At 39.5% G+C, this 14,919-nt stretch overlaps 2 protein-coding genes across 3 annotated transcripts; both read left to right on the top strand.

Moving 5' to 3' along the window:
- The first annotated feature begins 314 nt into the window (after positions 1–314).
- On the top strand, positions 315–5,071 carry LOC147321761 (myelin-associated glycoprotein-like). The gene is made up of 7 exons (XM_086305902.1): positions 315–402; positions 552–627; positions 736–1,119; positions 3,383–3,688; positions 3,782–4,042; positions 4,113–4,194; positions 4,305–5,071. The coding sequence occupies exons 2-7, from the start codon at positions 552–554 to the stop codon at positions 4,348–4,350; spliced, it is 1,155 nt and encodes a 384-aa protein (XP_086162028.1). The 5' UTR covers positions 315–402; the 3' UTR covers positions 4,351–5,071.
- A 4,247-nt stretch (positions 5,072–9,318) lies between these two features.
- Positions 9,319–14,581, top strand: LOC147321760 (B-cell receptor CD22-like). 2 transcript variants are annotated; one of them, XM_086305900.1, is made up of 8 exons: positions 9,319–9,483; positions 9,786–9,837; positions 10,351–10,734; positions 11,045–11,350; positions 11,470–11,730; positions 11,966–12,041; positions 12,187–12,229; positions 13,058–14,581. In XM_086305900.1, the coding sequence occupies exons 1-8, from the start codon at positions 9,319–9,321 to the stop codon at positions 13,289–13,291; spliced, it is 1,521 nt and encodes a 506-aa protein (XP_086162026.1). In that variant the 3' UTR covers positions 13,292–14,581. The 2 variants fall into 2 exon arrangements, with proteins under 2 accessions (XP_086162026.1, XP_086162025.1); XM_086305899.1 differs by having other exon boundaries at positions 9,394–9,483; positions 9,778–9,837.
- Positions 14,582–14,919: the final 338 nt, after the last annotated feature.

Genomic DNA, 14,919 nt, shown 5'->3' with positions numbered 1-14,919 from the left:
TGAAATTGTCTGGTTAGCTAATAATGCACTGGTTGCTTATGTTGGTGTGCAGCTTAAACAAAGTTGTTGTTTTTTTAAATGTATGTATTGTGCCCTACATAAAGAAGGCACAGCTTATAAGACTGCTTTGTGATTTTTTGATTGCTTTAATGCAGAATTACATTCTTTCAGGTCATCATACTGAGTCCCAAAATGGGTTTTTATTTTACAAAGGGAAATTCGTTCTTTCATTATTTCCCTTTGGCAGCTGAAATCCCAAAGTTGCTACACATTTGCAGAAATATTACAAGACCTTATTGTTTCTCTTTTTGATAGGTGGAGTGTGTATAAGTGCGTGTATGATACTTTTACTTCTTATCATTTTAAGCCAAAAAAGAGATCCTTGTTGGTTTGACTTTCAGGGTAAGTAGATTTTACACATTATCATATTATATGTGACAATGGTATTCATCCTGTGGATAAATATAAATGCCTGAATATATCACTATGTATAAAATATGTAAAGCTAGGAATTTGTCGACCTGTTGACTGAGTTGTGTTTGCAACGTCAGATGATGAGTGTCATGGCAGCACTGTGTGTGAACATGTTGAGAACCAACATGTTACTGAGTATCTTCATTCTTTCAGGTGAGTTGTTTTTATTTCAGAGACATTACTCCAACATTTGAACATCTGCATGCGTGCTAATATTTTCCACATTATTTTAATCTAGACACTAAATTCCTAAATTCACAGGCACTCTGGCTGCTTGTCCTGAGGATTCAGCTTTACTCGTCACTACACCAGAGCAGATGGAAGCACTGAGTGGATCTTGTCTCCAAATCCCATGTAACTTTAGAGCTAAACCAGAAAAGGCTTTTAATGGGAGAAGAGCAGTTGCTGGAGTGTGGATTAAAAGTGACAGTAGACTTTTAATAGATCCAAACAATGTGATCTACAACAGTAGTGGAGCAGTTAGCATCTATCCAATGAGAATTACTGGGAACCTGAGTCAGAGAGACTGCACCACTCTGTTTTCTGATTTATCCACCAAGTACACAGACACATACTTCTTCAGAGTAGAGAGTGAACCATTCAAGGCGACAGCTTACTGTGATCATCTTCAAATTACAGTTAGAGGTAAGAGAGTTTATAATAAATAACAAATTATATTATTTATATTGTTATAGAAAACTTTAAATCATCATCATAAATCACAGGGCTGAACGTTAGAGTAGAGAGAGGGAAAATGCTGTGCTGGAGTCATAACCAAGAAAAGAACTAGGTATAAATGTGGAAATCCAGAACATATGTCTATTTATTTAGATGACACCACCTCGACTTCACAAAGAGTGTTTGTGTTTGTTGTACCCTGTCCCAATGTGCGTGATTGGCTGGAAAGAAATATGATCCACATTTTACAGCCCTAAAATGAGCCCAGAAATGTTATAATCATCAAATCTCAGTTGTAGAAAAGAGGTTGCAGTTTAAAAGTAACAACTGTGGTGGTGTGACTGTATTCCAGCGTCAACAACTGACAGCAGAAATGTACTCATGTGTTTCAGCACAGAACTTTCTCCAGAGCATGTGAGGTGCAATAATGAAGCTCGATTATATATATATATATATATATATATATATATATATATATATATATATATATATATATATATATATATATATATATATATATATTTTTTTTTTTTTTTTTTTTTTTGCTTTTGCCTGTCCCGTTTGGCTCTTTTGCCATCAGAATTGTTGTCTAAAGGCAAAGAAAGATGCCCAACGGATTTACTTTACCAAATTGACCATCCCAGCCTTGCCGTAATGGTCCATTTGATTCACCTTTTATTGTTTATTTTATTTTCACTTGCTGATTACGGGACAGACTTGACTGGAGGAAAGAAGGGGAGAAAGAAAGAGGGAAGGAGAAACAGCTGAGAAGAGGGACGGGGGAGAAGGGCAAAAAACAAAAACCAACAGAACGGGCAGAGAAAAAAAATGCATATATCAATCACCTGGATCACCTGCTGAGAAAGAAAAAAGAAAACAAGCAGAAGAGAACAAGAGTAATAGAATAAACAACATCACAATGATATATGGGAATATGACAGTAAATACTAAATATTAAACATTATTGTGCAGCACATAAGATCAACAGAACACAGTGTGCTTTGAGGTAGGAGCCAAAAAGGGTGTAGTTTGTGGGTGTGATCACCCGTGTGTACACCTGTGAGCATGGACGCGCTTGTTTGTTTGTTTTTTTAAAAGGTTCCTTCATGTAATGATCTGCTAAAGGGTGTGTGTGTGTGGGGGGGGGGGGGGGGGGGGTCACAGCCCCGTCCTCCAGGGCATGAAGCAGGTATGGAGGAGATCAAAACTCCAGACATCCAGAGGCCCCCAGAACACAAGAGACCAAGAAAGACCAACAGAGGGGCAGCCGCGCCACTGTCCCAGAAAGAGCTGAGGAGAGTCCCAGATGAGGGCTCACTCAGCAGCCGCGGAGCAGAAGCCAGGGAGAGTTGCAGTGACGCGCCCGTGAGCTCCGCCAGCAGCCAGCCGTGCCTGAGTGACCGAGCCCCAGGCCGAGAGGCCCAAGCGAGCCCCAGGCTCCAGGCCCCGATAAGCGGCCGCCAAGGAGTGAGCCGGTGTGCACCTGGACGCCCATCCCCGGACACAAAGAACCACCAACGCACCGATGCCTGAGGGAGTCCGCCACTGGCAGGGGAAGTGGTGGTAGGGGGAGATAGGCCTCCAAACCTTGGAGGGCCTGAGATGTCCCCAGAGAGCTCGATTATATATTTAAGAGTAGATTTAATATGAAATGCAAAACTTTGTCATCTGGGACCAATCGGTTTACTTTAGTGTGCCTAAATTGTTTTCACAGGGAATGAGCACAAGTACATATTTGCTTCAATTCTAGGCGTATAAGATGTATCAATGCAGATGGCGATCCTCATTGATAGGTTTGTATTTTCAAAAAATCCACAGGAAAATGAAGGTGGTTTGAGTACTTGAGTAAAACGTAGTTTTTGTCAGCACAATAACATCATCACTGCTGAAGATCCAATCACAAAGATTTACAGGGTGAGTTGAAAGAGTGGCGTGAACTGAACCACCATCACTGAGTAGCTTTATAGTATTTTTCCTCAAATTTTATCAGAATTGGTTTATTTTTCCACTGAGCACAATGCTATTTTTTGAGACATTATTGTTCCCAAGTATGTATTATTATTAAATAATGTAATGAGATTACACCTCTATGCCAATGAGTCCTCAAAGCGCAAAGCTTAAAAACTACACACTTGTAAGTACACAACTGTATTTGAATGGTTATCAGCCTTGTGTACTAAAATCCAAATAATATCTGTATTAATTTGATGTGTCTGTTGTGAAACCACAGATTCTCCTTGGAGGCCCAATATTACAATCTCAGGTGATCTGAAGGAGAAGGAGTCTGTCACTATAACCTGCTCAGCTCTCACTCCCTGTCCACACTCCCCTCCTCAACTCACCTGGAATCTCCAACAAGACTCTCCCAACAAAATAGAGGAAAACACAGATGGAAGCTTTACAACTAAAATTCAGCAGAACATCACTCTGTCAGACACACATGATGGAAAGAAGATCAGCTGCTCTGCCAGATATCCTGTGAACCAAGGAAAAGACACCAAGACAGCAGAGACAGAAGAAACTCTCAATGTTTCATGTAGGACTTGAAGGCCTTATCTTTTAGAGAAAACCTTAATAAAGAGCCTCTTCTCTCTTTGTGCACCTTTATTCACTCCAAAATCTCTTCCAGATCCTCCCAGGCTGATCAGTCCCACTGGTCCTGTATCAGTGGGCAGCATGGTGACTCTAACCTGTTCCTGCCAGGCAAACCCTCCTGTTGACAGCTATGTCTGGTTCATGACCAGTGGTGATAAACTGGAGATGATCAAAGCTGACACAAAGGTTTACAGCTTTGAGGTGACCAAACTCGATCGAGACAAATTGTTTTACTGCAGCTGCGGGAATCATCTGGACATCCAGATATCAGCAGGCAGTCAGCTGCTGTTTGAAGGTAAACACAGGAATTGCATTTGTGAGGAGTCATTTTCCATCAAGGAGTTGACTGTGCTGTCGCATTGCAGGTGATGAACACTGGGGGAAAATGACTGTAATGAAGACTGTGGGAATCATAATACTTGTCAGCACACTGGTCATCTTTGAGTGGTGAGGCATTTCAAATGTATTTACATGAGTTACAGCATTAATTATAATGTAACCAAAATCAAATGAGAAGCTTTCCTCCTTTCTAACTTGTTTCCACCTTTTTCTTTCAGCTGGTTTAGATCGAGACGTCCCAACAAACCAGAGGCAGAAAGATAAGCAGAGCTTATAGTCTAACAACTAAAGTGTCTGCAAGTCTCATGAGGAAGTATAACCTAAGGAAGTAAAAACTTAAAACATCCCTGCATTTACTGCCACGGTTAGCAAGAAACGAAAGCTTGTACAAGTTTCTAAAATTCTCTGTTGTTTTAATGGTAGTACAGAAGAAAGGTGTAAATACTAGTGTCCTCACCAAATGTAGAGCACACAGCATACCGAGCAGCCACATGATAGAAAGGCAGTTGTTGCTGGTTTTGAAAAGTGCCACAGTGCAGCATTTAAAAGCTAAAGAAATATATATTACCCAATACTGGGTGGCAGAATCCTAATTCCCAAAAAAAGCATATCACTGATGTGTAAATGCACTTGTATTTTCTACCATTATGATCAGTTTGATTCATCCACAAAACCACAGAATACACTTTAAGAGTTTCATGTAACACTTGAAACTCTTAAAGACAAATTCATATAATAAACAAAAGCACTGATGAAAACAACTGATCTAGCCAATTATATATATTTAGAAAAAGATTCATTACTATAGCTTTAACAATAGCAACATAGAAACATTATCACCTTCATAGTACCAATGATGAATTAAGTAAATTCCAGACATTAGCAAACTTATGGATAAAGACTGTGACCTGGATGATTTTGGTTGTCGTGTGTTTGTTCTGCTTTGTGTTTGTCCATGTCATCTTTCAAAAATAAAAACAATCTTTATTGATTTCATGATTTTCGACTGATTGCTGAAACCTTTTTTTCCTCTTTAAAGGTCCACTTTGTGAGTGAACTGGATGCATGTGTTTCACAACATGTAGTTTTAAAGAGAGGAAACTGGAGTAGGGATGGGTATCGTTTAGGTTTTATCGGATACTGGTGCCAAACCGGTACTTTTGAAACGGTGCAGGTGCTTAAACGGTGCTCAAACTGGTGCTTAAAGAATAGAAAACACAAACTTTGTCCTAAAACCTCTCATGTTTAGCTGTTTTTTTTGTAAAAAGATAACAATGTTAGCCTTTTCTGCAGCTATGGGGCATATATGGTATCACTCTTGGCTGGAAGCAGTGCTTAATCAATGGAAAAAAAACCCACAAACTTTGTCCAAAAACCTAGTTGCTAGTTGCTAGTTCATCTTACGTGTATTAATGTAATAACGTGGTTAGCCTACTCAACGTAAATTACGCACGAACAACATTAAGCCACTCACTCAGAGAAGAACGGCTGCTGCTGCCATCATCATCCGTCATCATTTCTGCTACACTGGCAGGGCTAGGGGCCAGGACTCTACTCTTCGGGTTTTTGGGGGATGTTGCTCCGGGCCAGATAACAGGCAACCCACCAGCACTCGGTTTGCGCAGTGGCGTGTCTAGAAAATCTTTGTTGGGGGGGCCAGGTAGGGGCACAGATTTGGAAAAGGGTGGCAGATATAATTGGCAGATGATGTTTAAAAAAAATTCTACCAACTGTTAGTATTTTTACTGACATGTAGTGCACATATGTTTTGGGCAAAAACATTTTTGAATATTAAAATACGAACATTTCTAACATACAATTGGCAAATTAGCCAATGCCAATGCAAAACTTTATCTGCCTATTAAAAAAAGAAGATAATCTTCTCACAAACTGGTGTTTGATTTTGAAACAGGAAGAAAGTGGGGAAACAAATGAAAAGACTAACATTTGAATGAAACCTGAAAGCAAGTAAATACTTTCTATGCTGCCTTATGATAAACTTTGGTAATACTGATGTATAAAGAACAACACTCGCTGATGATGACATACAGTCAGCTGGCATGGTAACACTGCCAGTATTAACCTGCAGGGCTGGACTGGGACAGAAAATCGGGCATTTTGACTAGAGACCGGCCCACCAGGTATTAAAGCCATAAAGCCTTTGAATGAAAACAAACGCTGTTGTGACAGTGATGTACACTGTCTTGTTGGTATATGTATGATTTCTATGCATTTTAAATCAGATAAAAACTTTGTTCGCAAGATTCAGATAATTATTTAATAAAAGCGAGACATTTTAAATGAGAATAAGAAAGAAAAGTATTTCTTTGTGCCCCCCTCTCCCTGTTAATGCCCCCCTGGCCCCCTGGCAAAACTTTGCTAGATCCGCCCCTGCACAGTTACCAGCTGTCAGCTACATAGAAAAAATGATCCTGGTGTTATTTGTCTCTCAGAAACAGTTCATAACTTCCCTTCAACTCATTCATGTCACCTAAAAGGTAAACCTGTTTCTCCATCACCTGTTCAGCTCTGATGATTCAGTAAGGACATCTCCTGGTTTCATCTTCATGTTTCCCTCTCACCACATATCCAAACTGACATCATGACCAGCAGTTTTACAGCTGTGGCTCCAGCAAACATCAGATGATACTAGAAATTAATATTAAATAAATTCTAAAAACAGCTGATCAAGCTTAAACGTGCTGCTGTTGTTTAGCGTGACATCCGCTGGTTTCCTCTTTCTGGCGCAAAGTAGGCGATAAACAAACAAGAGAGAAAAGCCGATCAGGAGAGGGAGGGGGAGAGGATGAGAGAAGAAGAGGCAGCTGTGCAGCGTAACGACAGAGTAAAACCAGCTTTGTGTCTTTTTCCATTGTAGCTAAAGTTCGGGACAAACTGCGTCCCTTCTTAGCTCAACACGAAACACATAATATTTTCTCTGAATGAGGGACCATTAAATTTTTTAAGGAGCCGTTGGCAACTCTACTAACTAACCTTATGAATAAAATAAAGTTCACTATCAGTAACATCATAGCACCCACCCAGCTATAAATAAACTCCGTCATGCTAGCTAGTACACAGTACGTGTTATTGTAACTGACAGTAAAAAGTCAGCACAACGAAAATAAACTCCACCTAAACTTGGTTTATATCTGACCCAGATAGACTGCAGGTCATAACTTCTTACCTGTAGTTCAGTTCACCTGACACTCGGACCGGCGGCCGCCTCGGGTCTCTCCTCCTCCTGCCTCCCCTTTCACTCATCCACCCGCTGGCCTTTGTGGAAGCTCCGCCATAGTCACCACCAAACAACTGAGTTATTTTTACACATCTGCCAGCATCTGGCCAATGCACCACCTCTCATTGTTCATGCCGTTACAAAAAAAAAAAAAAAAAAAAGTCATCAGCCCACTGGGCAAATGCTTGGGATGTAGTGATGTGCGATACCACTGATTTCCTTTCCGATCTGATACCAAGTTAAATTCAGGGTGGTATCGACGATATTGATCCGATACCGATACTTTGTACAATAACGTATTTTATTTATTGTATCTTTTATTGTAACTTCATCATGATTACAAGACATGAGATTACTAAAGGACTCCATGAGAGACGTCTATCTCCCCCTAGCAGCACCTCTCCCTGTCCACTCCTCCTCTTCAGTTCCCCCTTAACATACGCTCGTTATATTCTGTGATATGATTTACTCTGAAGTGTTTGACGAGGTTAGTGTTGTTGCCACAACACCTCACTTTTTGCCACATGTATTGCAAACCACATCTCGGCTGTTTGTGGAGGTAAAATACTTCCGCACATGACTCCATTTACGCTCAGCCATTGTTGTGAGTGCGCACGCCATAGTGCTGCGACACATTTATACAGCTGTATTTTGCACATGACTATGGAAGGCGGAAGAGGAAGTAGTTCCTTCCAATGTAGACAATCCGAATGATATAGTTTCTTTCCACTGTGTTCCTGTTAATGATAAACTACAAATTTACCCTAAATTACTCAAATGTCGATATTTTAATGTGAGAATCGATTCTAGAACATAAATAACTGGTATCGGAGGAGTCGATATTTCAGTATCGATCCGCACATCACTACCGGTATGCCTGATGGCCAGTCCAGCTATGTTAACCTGCAACCAAATCTGCAGCTCCCTACAGCAATGTTATGACTTGGATTGTATCTTATAACTTATAACTCTTATGCTCAGGAAAAAAAATAAAGTACCGAAATGTGCGCTGCTTTTCGGTCTGGTTACTGTCTGGTTACTGTCTGGTTACTACCGTTTATGTCAGAACTGGTGCCATAATGGCACCGGATACCGGTACCCATCCCTAAACTGGAGGTTGAGATTAAAGCTTTCAGTTATAACCAGTTTTAATCATTTGTGCCCAGACATCTTCAGAATACTTGTGTGTATAATTACTGTTGATATTGCAAGGATCCGAGATGGGTGGGGTTTGCTTTTCCTGTTTTCTTTAGGTGGGTGAGTGGGTGTGGCCGCAGTTCTCGGGGTGTTCAGCTTGTGGTGTTTGGCATCGTCAAGCTGGTGATGAACAGCGGTGTGCCAGCTGTGCTTCAGCTCTGTGGTAATGGGCTCATTCCGGGACTCTCCAGCTGTAATCTTCATCTTCTCGTCATCCCTCTGCAGCTACTCCTACTAAGATCGCTCGTCTGTTTACTCCGTTCGCCCCCTGGAGAACAGCGTTAGGCACGGATTCCTCACTTCGGACCTTCACGCTGGTGCTTCACCTGCTTACCTGGATTTCTCCTCATCACCTTCCTGCACCTTTCCCAAACGTCCAGCTGCCTGCTCCCATTAATCTAACGTTACTGTGTGTGCGCTTATCACCGGTCTTTGTCCTCTTCCTTTCTCCTCAGGTCCTTCCCGTTCCACTTGCTCACCAAGTGTTTCCATTTTTCTTCTTTAATTCACCATAAATCAACTTTTTCACGTGTTTGTACGACTGAGTTGGTTTGCCCCTTTGAATCCACTCTAAGTGAAACATGACAGATATAATTTCATTCATGTTATTAAATATATAATATAAAAGCACAAAACCTTAGAATAACTCAAGTTAGTAAAGAAGCTCTTTGATGGTTTGTAAGTACTTTGAGACGTTAACGATGTTGTAATCTTTGACTTTCTTTATCAGAGGATATTAACAGGAAGGACAGATAAGTGACTATTTTTCTGCTTCGGTCAGAGCATCATGTGATGCCATGCCTGTAGCAGCTTTGAAACCAAGCAGGCTGGCCTTAGGACACTTTCTTAAAGAGCATGTTCTCCTTCTGAACTTCCTTCTTTTTAACAGCAGTCAGGCTACATGGTTCACTGTAACTGTGCTAAAACCCCCTCATTTCGTTGTGAAATCACTCGTTCACTTGGTAAGGAAACATTTCACTGTTACTCTCTAAAACTAATAATTATTTATTCTTTTACTTAAATGAAAGATGCATTAAGTAATTTTAAATGTAATATGTATTAAATTTTACTTAGTTGTGTTGTTGTTTTAAATGAACTGTGTGATTATAGATTCAGAGAGATCACTGCTAAGAAAAAAAAATGTCGTTAAATAGGGGAAGTTCTCTGTGAAACCACTTTGTCGGGGCTGTTTTAAAACTTCATGTGTGGAATGATTAGATAAACAGATGTCTTTGTGTTTGTCTGTTAAAATGCAGGGAAGGAGTTTGTGAACATGGTGACAGTCGGCATGTTATCGGTTCTCCTCTTTGTTTCAGGTGAGCCGTTTGTTCACTTATATTGAAATCATTTAAAATGTGAATTTTATTTGGAAGAAAAAGTGACCCTACAGCTACTTTTTCCAACTGTTATTGTCCTAACTTGAAATTGAAATTCTTTAATTGGTAATTTCTCTTTGGTTTGTTTACAAAACAAGAATTTAAATGATAACAGAAGAAGAAGTCAAATGACTGAAAGGGTGTTGGCTGAAGCTACAGCTTGTAACACCTACAGCTTAAGAAAAAATAAAGAAAGTATATTAAATCAACTACACTTTTAATGTCTAATTTAAAAACTGAATCATGACAAAAGAAAAAGAAATAATCAGTAACCCTTTATGTCTAATTCAGCTCTAGATGAGCTCTGTTAAAACCTGTGATTGTGTAATAAACACACAGATACAAAAATCAATGTAATTGAATCATTTAATCAAAGATTATGTTTTAAATCTTGGTGGGACTACAGTACAGTATTAATGTGTGAATAACTTAATCCATAAAATGTATTTACAGGTGCTTTGGCAGACTGTACAAAACAACCAGCACTCTCCATAACTGCACCAAAGACTCTGGAAGCACTGAGCGGATCTTGTTTGCAAATCCCATGTAACTTCAGACCCAAAGACGAACAGACATTTATCAGCACAAGAAAAATCTTTGGAGTGTGGATTAAAAATGATTCTAGATTTGGCGAAAATCCAAACAATGTGATCTTCAACAGTAATGGAGCAGTTAGCATCTATCCAATGAGTATTACTGGGAACCTGAGTCAGAGAGACTGCACCACTCTGTTTTCTAATTTAACCACCACATACACAGACACATACTTCTTCAGAGTAGAGAGTGAACCATTCAAGGCAACAGCTTCTTGTGATCCTCTTCAAATAACTGTCAGAGGTAACGAATTCTTGCTTTTTCATAGTTAAAGCAAACAATAATTTTGTAGTTTTGTTCTTGATTGTTAGATTTTTTTTCTCTGTCTATGTCTGTTGAGGATATACTATGTTACAGTCACAATTATTGTCTTAATAGCCTGAATGGTGTTTATATTTCCTTATTTATAATGTTTGCTCTGCTCAGGATCTGATTTCTAAAATTATCTATGAATTTTGGATAACGAGATCACAGGATGAAGTTTGAAGATTTAAACATGTATAAAGTGTAGTGTGCTCTTCATTTCTAATATGTTTGTGATGTGAAACCACAGACTCTCCTTGGAGGCCCAATATTACAATCCCAGGTGATCTGAAGGAGAAGGAGTCTGTCACTATAACCTGCTCAGCTCTCACTCCCTGTCCACACTCCCCTCCTCAACTCACCTGGAATCTCCAACAAGACTCTCCCAACAAAATAGAGCAAAACACAGATGGAAGCTTTACAACTAAAATCCAGCAGAACATCACTCTGTCAGACACACATGATGGAACGAAGATCAGCTGCTCTGCCAGATATCCTGTGAACCAAGGAAAAGACACCAAGACAGCAGAGACAGAAGAGACTCTCAGTGTTTCATGTAAGAAAATCAGAGTTTATTGTTGGATCCTGTCAACATATCATGATTGATGGGATCCCCATTATTTATTATTCTGTTTATAATGAATAATGGGGATATGTGTTAATCTTTTTCTCCAGATGCTCCTAAAGACACCTTAGCATCCATCAGTCCATCAGGTTTGGTGTCAGCAGGCAGCTGGGTGAACCTGACCTGCTCCAGCAGAGCCAAACCTCCAGTCAGCAGCTTCACCTGGTTCAAGAAGAGCAGAGATGGAGCTGTGAAAGTATCTGAAGGAGAGATTTACAGCTTCAATGTAACAGATGGAGGAGTTTATTACTGTGTGGCCACTAATGATCTGGGTAATCAGACATCAGCAGAGACTCATCTTAATATTTCAGGTAAAGGCTCAATTCTAATCATTGTGTTTAACTTTAGTCATAACAGATTGATCAAAATAATCAGGAATGGGATAAATCTTTTCAGAAAAATGTAGGTAGTCAGCTGTTCATCACGGTTGAACATCTTCACAAAGTACAAGTGCAAATAGCAGGGGAAAGTAAAATAAGGAGGCTGGACATATATGAATGAACACTGAGTATACCGAGCAGAAAGACTCAACATGTGTTTCTTTAGGAACTGATACGTGGTGGGCTGCTGTTGGAGGGATCCTTGGGATCATCACACTTATTTGTTTGGTTTTCATCATTTGGTAAGTGTCTGTTTCTTAACCTATTTTAATAATTTTTTTAGCATTGTGAGTAGCTTGTTCATCACTTTGTTTATATATATATAATTATTTCTTTTTTTCCCTTTTACTTCTACAGTTAAGCTAAAAGTTGTCTTGTTCCTTTTAGGCGGCTGAAGTCAGTCAAACATGGAGCTTCCGATCAGACACAGGTGGGAAAACTGAACTTTATTGTGGTTTTAACATGACTGCACAATAGTGACTGCAGTCTTTTCAATTCAGTTTAATTTTTTTTATACAACGCCAAGCCAGCTTCATGAAGAGCTTTATAGTGTAAGGTAAAGACCCTACAATAACAGACAAAAAACCCCAACAATCATATGAGGCCCTATGAGCAAGCACTTGGTGACAGCAGGAAGGAAAAACTCCCTTTAAACCAGAAGAAACTTCCAGCAGAACCAGGCTCAGGGAGGGGCCACCATCTGCTGCACCTGGTTGGGTTGAGGGGAGGAAGACACGACAAAGACACCCTGTGGAAGAGAGACAGAGATTAAACATAATTAAATGGAGAGTGGCATATAAACGCACAGTGAGTGAAAAAGCAACATAATGGGAATCATCCAGCAGACTATACCAACTGCAGTGTAATAAGGGAGGATTCAGGGTCACTGATCCAGTCCTAACTATAGGCTTTATTAAAAAGAAAATCTTATCTTAAAAATCTTAGAAAAGTAGAGAGGGTGTGTGTCTCCTGCATCCAAACTGGAAGCTGGTTCCACAGAAGAGTGGCCTGAAAGCTGAATACTCTGCCTCCCAGTAAATAAACCAGCAGTCTGAGGACAAAGTGCTCTAATGGGGTGAGATGGAGCAGATTCCTCACTCACATGAAATGCGATTAAACGTCCTGTTTTTTGTGTTTTACTTGCTTTCAAAGCATCAAGTTGCTACTCTGAAGGTATCAAATTATATCACTGATTGAGTCAAACAGAGTTTTCTCCCAGTTCTTCATTACATCTCAAGTTTGATGTGTTTGATTTCAGAGTCTGTCTCTCCAAGAAGCAGCCAGAACAGCAGAAAATGAAGACATCCATTATGGACAGATTGACTTCTCCAAGCAGACACCCGGACCTTCTTTAGACCGATTGCAGGAGAGCACACAGCAGCAGGATTTGGTGTATTCACAGGTCAAAGTGTGCAAGACTCAAAGCAGAGACAGGCCATCACAGACAGCTGATGGCCCAGAGTGTATCTACGCTCAAGTGCAGAAGAAATGAGTGTGGAAGTGTCTGTTGGTGAAAAAGCACTTCCATACAATATTTCTTTTAAAAAGGTACTTTGAAGTGAAGTTTGATTAGCTGTTTATCTCCAGTAAAATATTTATTATTATTTTTTATCATTTCGTGTATTTTTGTGTATTTATCATAAGTTTATCATATATATTTTATTTTTAATGTTCCTAAAATGAAGATGATGCACAGTTATCAAATTTTCTCTTTAATGGCTTGGCATTTTGTATTTATTGAGCCAAAATATTGTGTTCTTGGAGGAGAAGCAAAACTGCAAAATGTTGCATGAAATTAGCTTCTTACATTTATTAACCTTCCCAAATTAATTTATCATGTTTTACTCTGAAGTTTTACTTATAACCCACAGTAAATATCACACTAACACCCTCACAATTCCTAATACACTGTTTATTTAAAAAATGGGGATGTGCAATGTTTACTTTATTAGGTACACATTGCTAGTATTGGGTTGGCCTCCCTTTTGCCAGTCTTAATTCTTTGTGGCAGAGATTTAACACGGTGTTGGAAACATTTTTCTTAATTTTGCAACATTTTGTATCACAGCTGCTGTGGAAGGCATTTGAGTAAAACTCATTCTATTATTAAAAAAACACAATCTGATATAATCTGAATATTGTGACATGGTGGCTTAGTCTGCTGAATATCCATTACACCACCAACAACCTGGCCTGTTATTAGCAAGGATCACTCCATTCTTCCATGATCTTCATGTCGTGCTATCAGAGATGCTCTTCTGTGAGTGGTTATTTGCATAACTTTCAGCTTTCTGTAAGCTTGAAGTAGCTTGACCAATTCTCCGCTAATGTCTGGCATCGTCAACATGTTTTTTTTCCCCCCATCACTCACTGGATGTTTTCCAGTGAGAACCTTACAGATGGCTGTGTGGGGAAATCCCAGTAGATCAGAAGTTTTGAAATACTTGGAGCAGACATTCAAAGTCACTTAAATCACCTTTCTATCTATTTCTGATGTCTACATGCATGAATGCTGCTACACAACTGGATGATTAGATATTTATGTTAACGAGTGAATGTAAACGGCAATACATGGGTTTGTTTGTTAGTGAAAATGAAACACGGTCAGTGAGCCGATGCAAATGTTTTGATGTATGGCTTAACTAGCCAGTACACCTGCAATATCATGATATTTCTGTATTTGACATCCATACCCTAAATCTAATTTCAGGTACTGGATGCTAACATGCTGCCATTAGGCATACTCAACTAAGGTACTGTAATTGTAATGTTACAGTTTCATAAACAGAGGTGCGTTTTGTGCCTTTCTCTATTGACCTGGTCTTTTATACTCTGCTTTGACCTCTGGTGTGCCTTAACACCACACAGGCGGAAAACAGTTGGTAAGCAGGTTAACAGGTCTGTGTGCTTGTAGACGATTTGTCACATAGTAATCAAGAAGATGTGACAGATAATGATAAAAGTGAAGAGAGGAAATGAGAAAAAGTGAAAGATGATGAGAGGACAGACTGTTAGAAATGTGTTAGATGACGACAACAAGAGCAGCAAGGCACATATATCCTTAAAGGTGCAAGTGTTTAAGTATAAAGTAGTAGAAGACTGCTGTCCTGCATAAATGTT

The sequence above is a fragment of the Aulonocara sp. 'chitande type north' Nkhata Bay genome, linkage group LG9 (genome assembly GCF_057382095.1).
Source record: "Aulonocara sp. 'chitande type north' Nkhata Bay isolate Kocher_YH1m ecotype deep benthic linkage group LG9, A_spYH_male_GT1.1, whole genome shotgun sequence".
In the NCBI taxonomy this organism is placed as follows: domain Eukaryota; kingdom Metazoa; phylum Chordata; class Actinopteri; order Cichliformes; family Cichlidae; genus Aulonocara; species Aulonocara sp. 'chitande type north' Nkhata Bay.
This window is presented reverse-complemented; position numbering and strand designations above follow the sequence as displayed.

Excerpts from the sequence above, each read along its gene's own strand:
- LOC147321761 (XM_086305902.1), top strand. The coding sequence starts at position 552 with ATGATGAGTGTCATGGCAGCACTGTGTGTGAACATGTTGAGAACCAAC. Across the intron at positions 4,043-4,112 it reads CAGTCAGCTGCTGTTTGAAG|GTGATGAACACTGGGGGAAA; the intron begins GTAAACACAGGA and ends GTCGCATTGCAG. Across the intron at positions 4,195-4,304 it reads ACACTGGTCATCTTTGAGTG|CTGGTTTAGATCGAGACGTC; the intron begins GTGAGGCATTTC and ends TTTTTCTTTCAG.
- LOC147321760 (XM_086305900.1), top strand. The coding sequence starts at position 9,319 with ATGCCTGTAGCAGCTTTGAAACCAAGCAGGCTGGCCTTAGGACACTTT. Across the intron at positions 10,735-11,044 it reads TCTTCAAATAACTGTCAGAG|ACTCTCCTTGGAGGCCCAAT; the intron begins GTAACGAATTCT and ends GTGAAACCACAG. Across the intron at positions 12,042-12,186 it reads TGTTTGGTTTTCATCATTTG|GCGGCTGAAGTCAGTCAAAC; the intron begins GTAAGTGTCTGT and ends TGTTCCTTTTAG.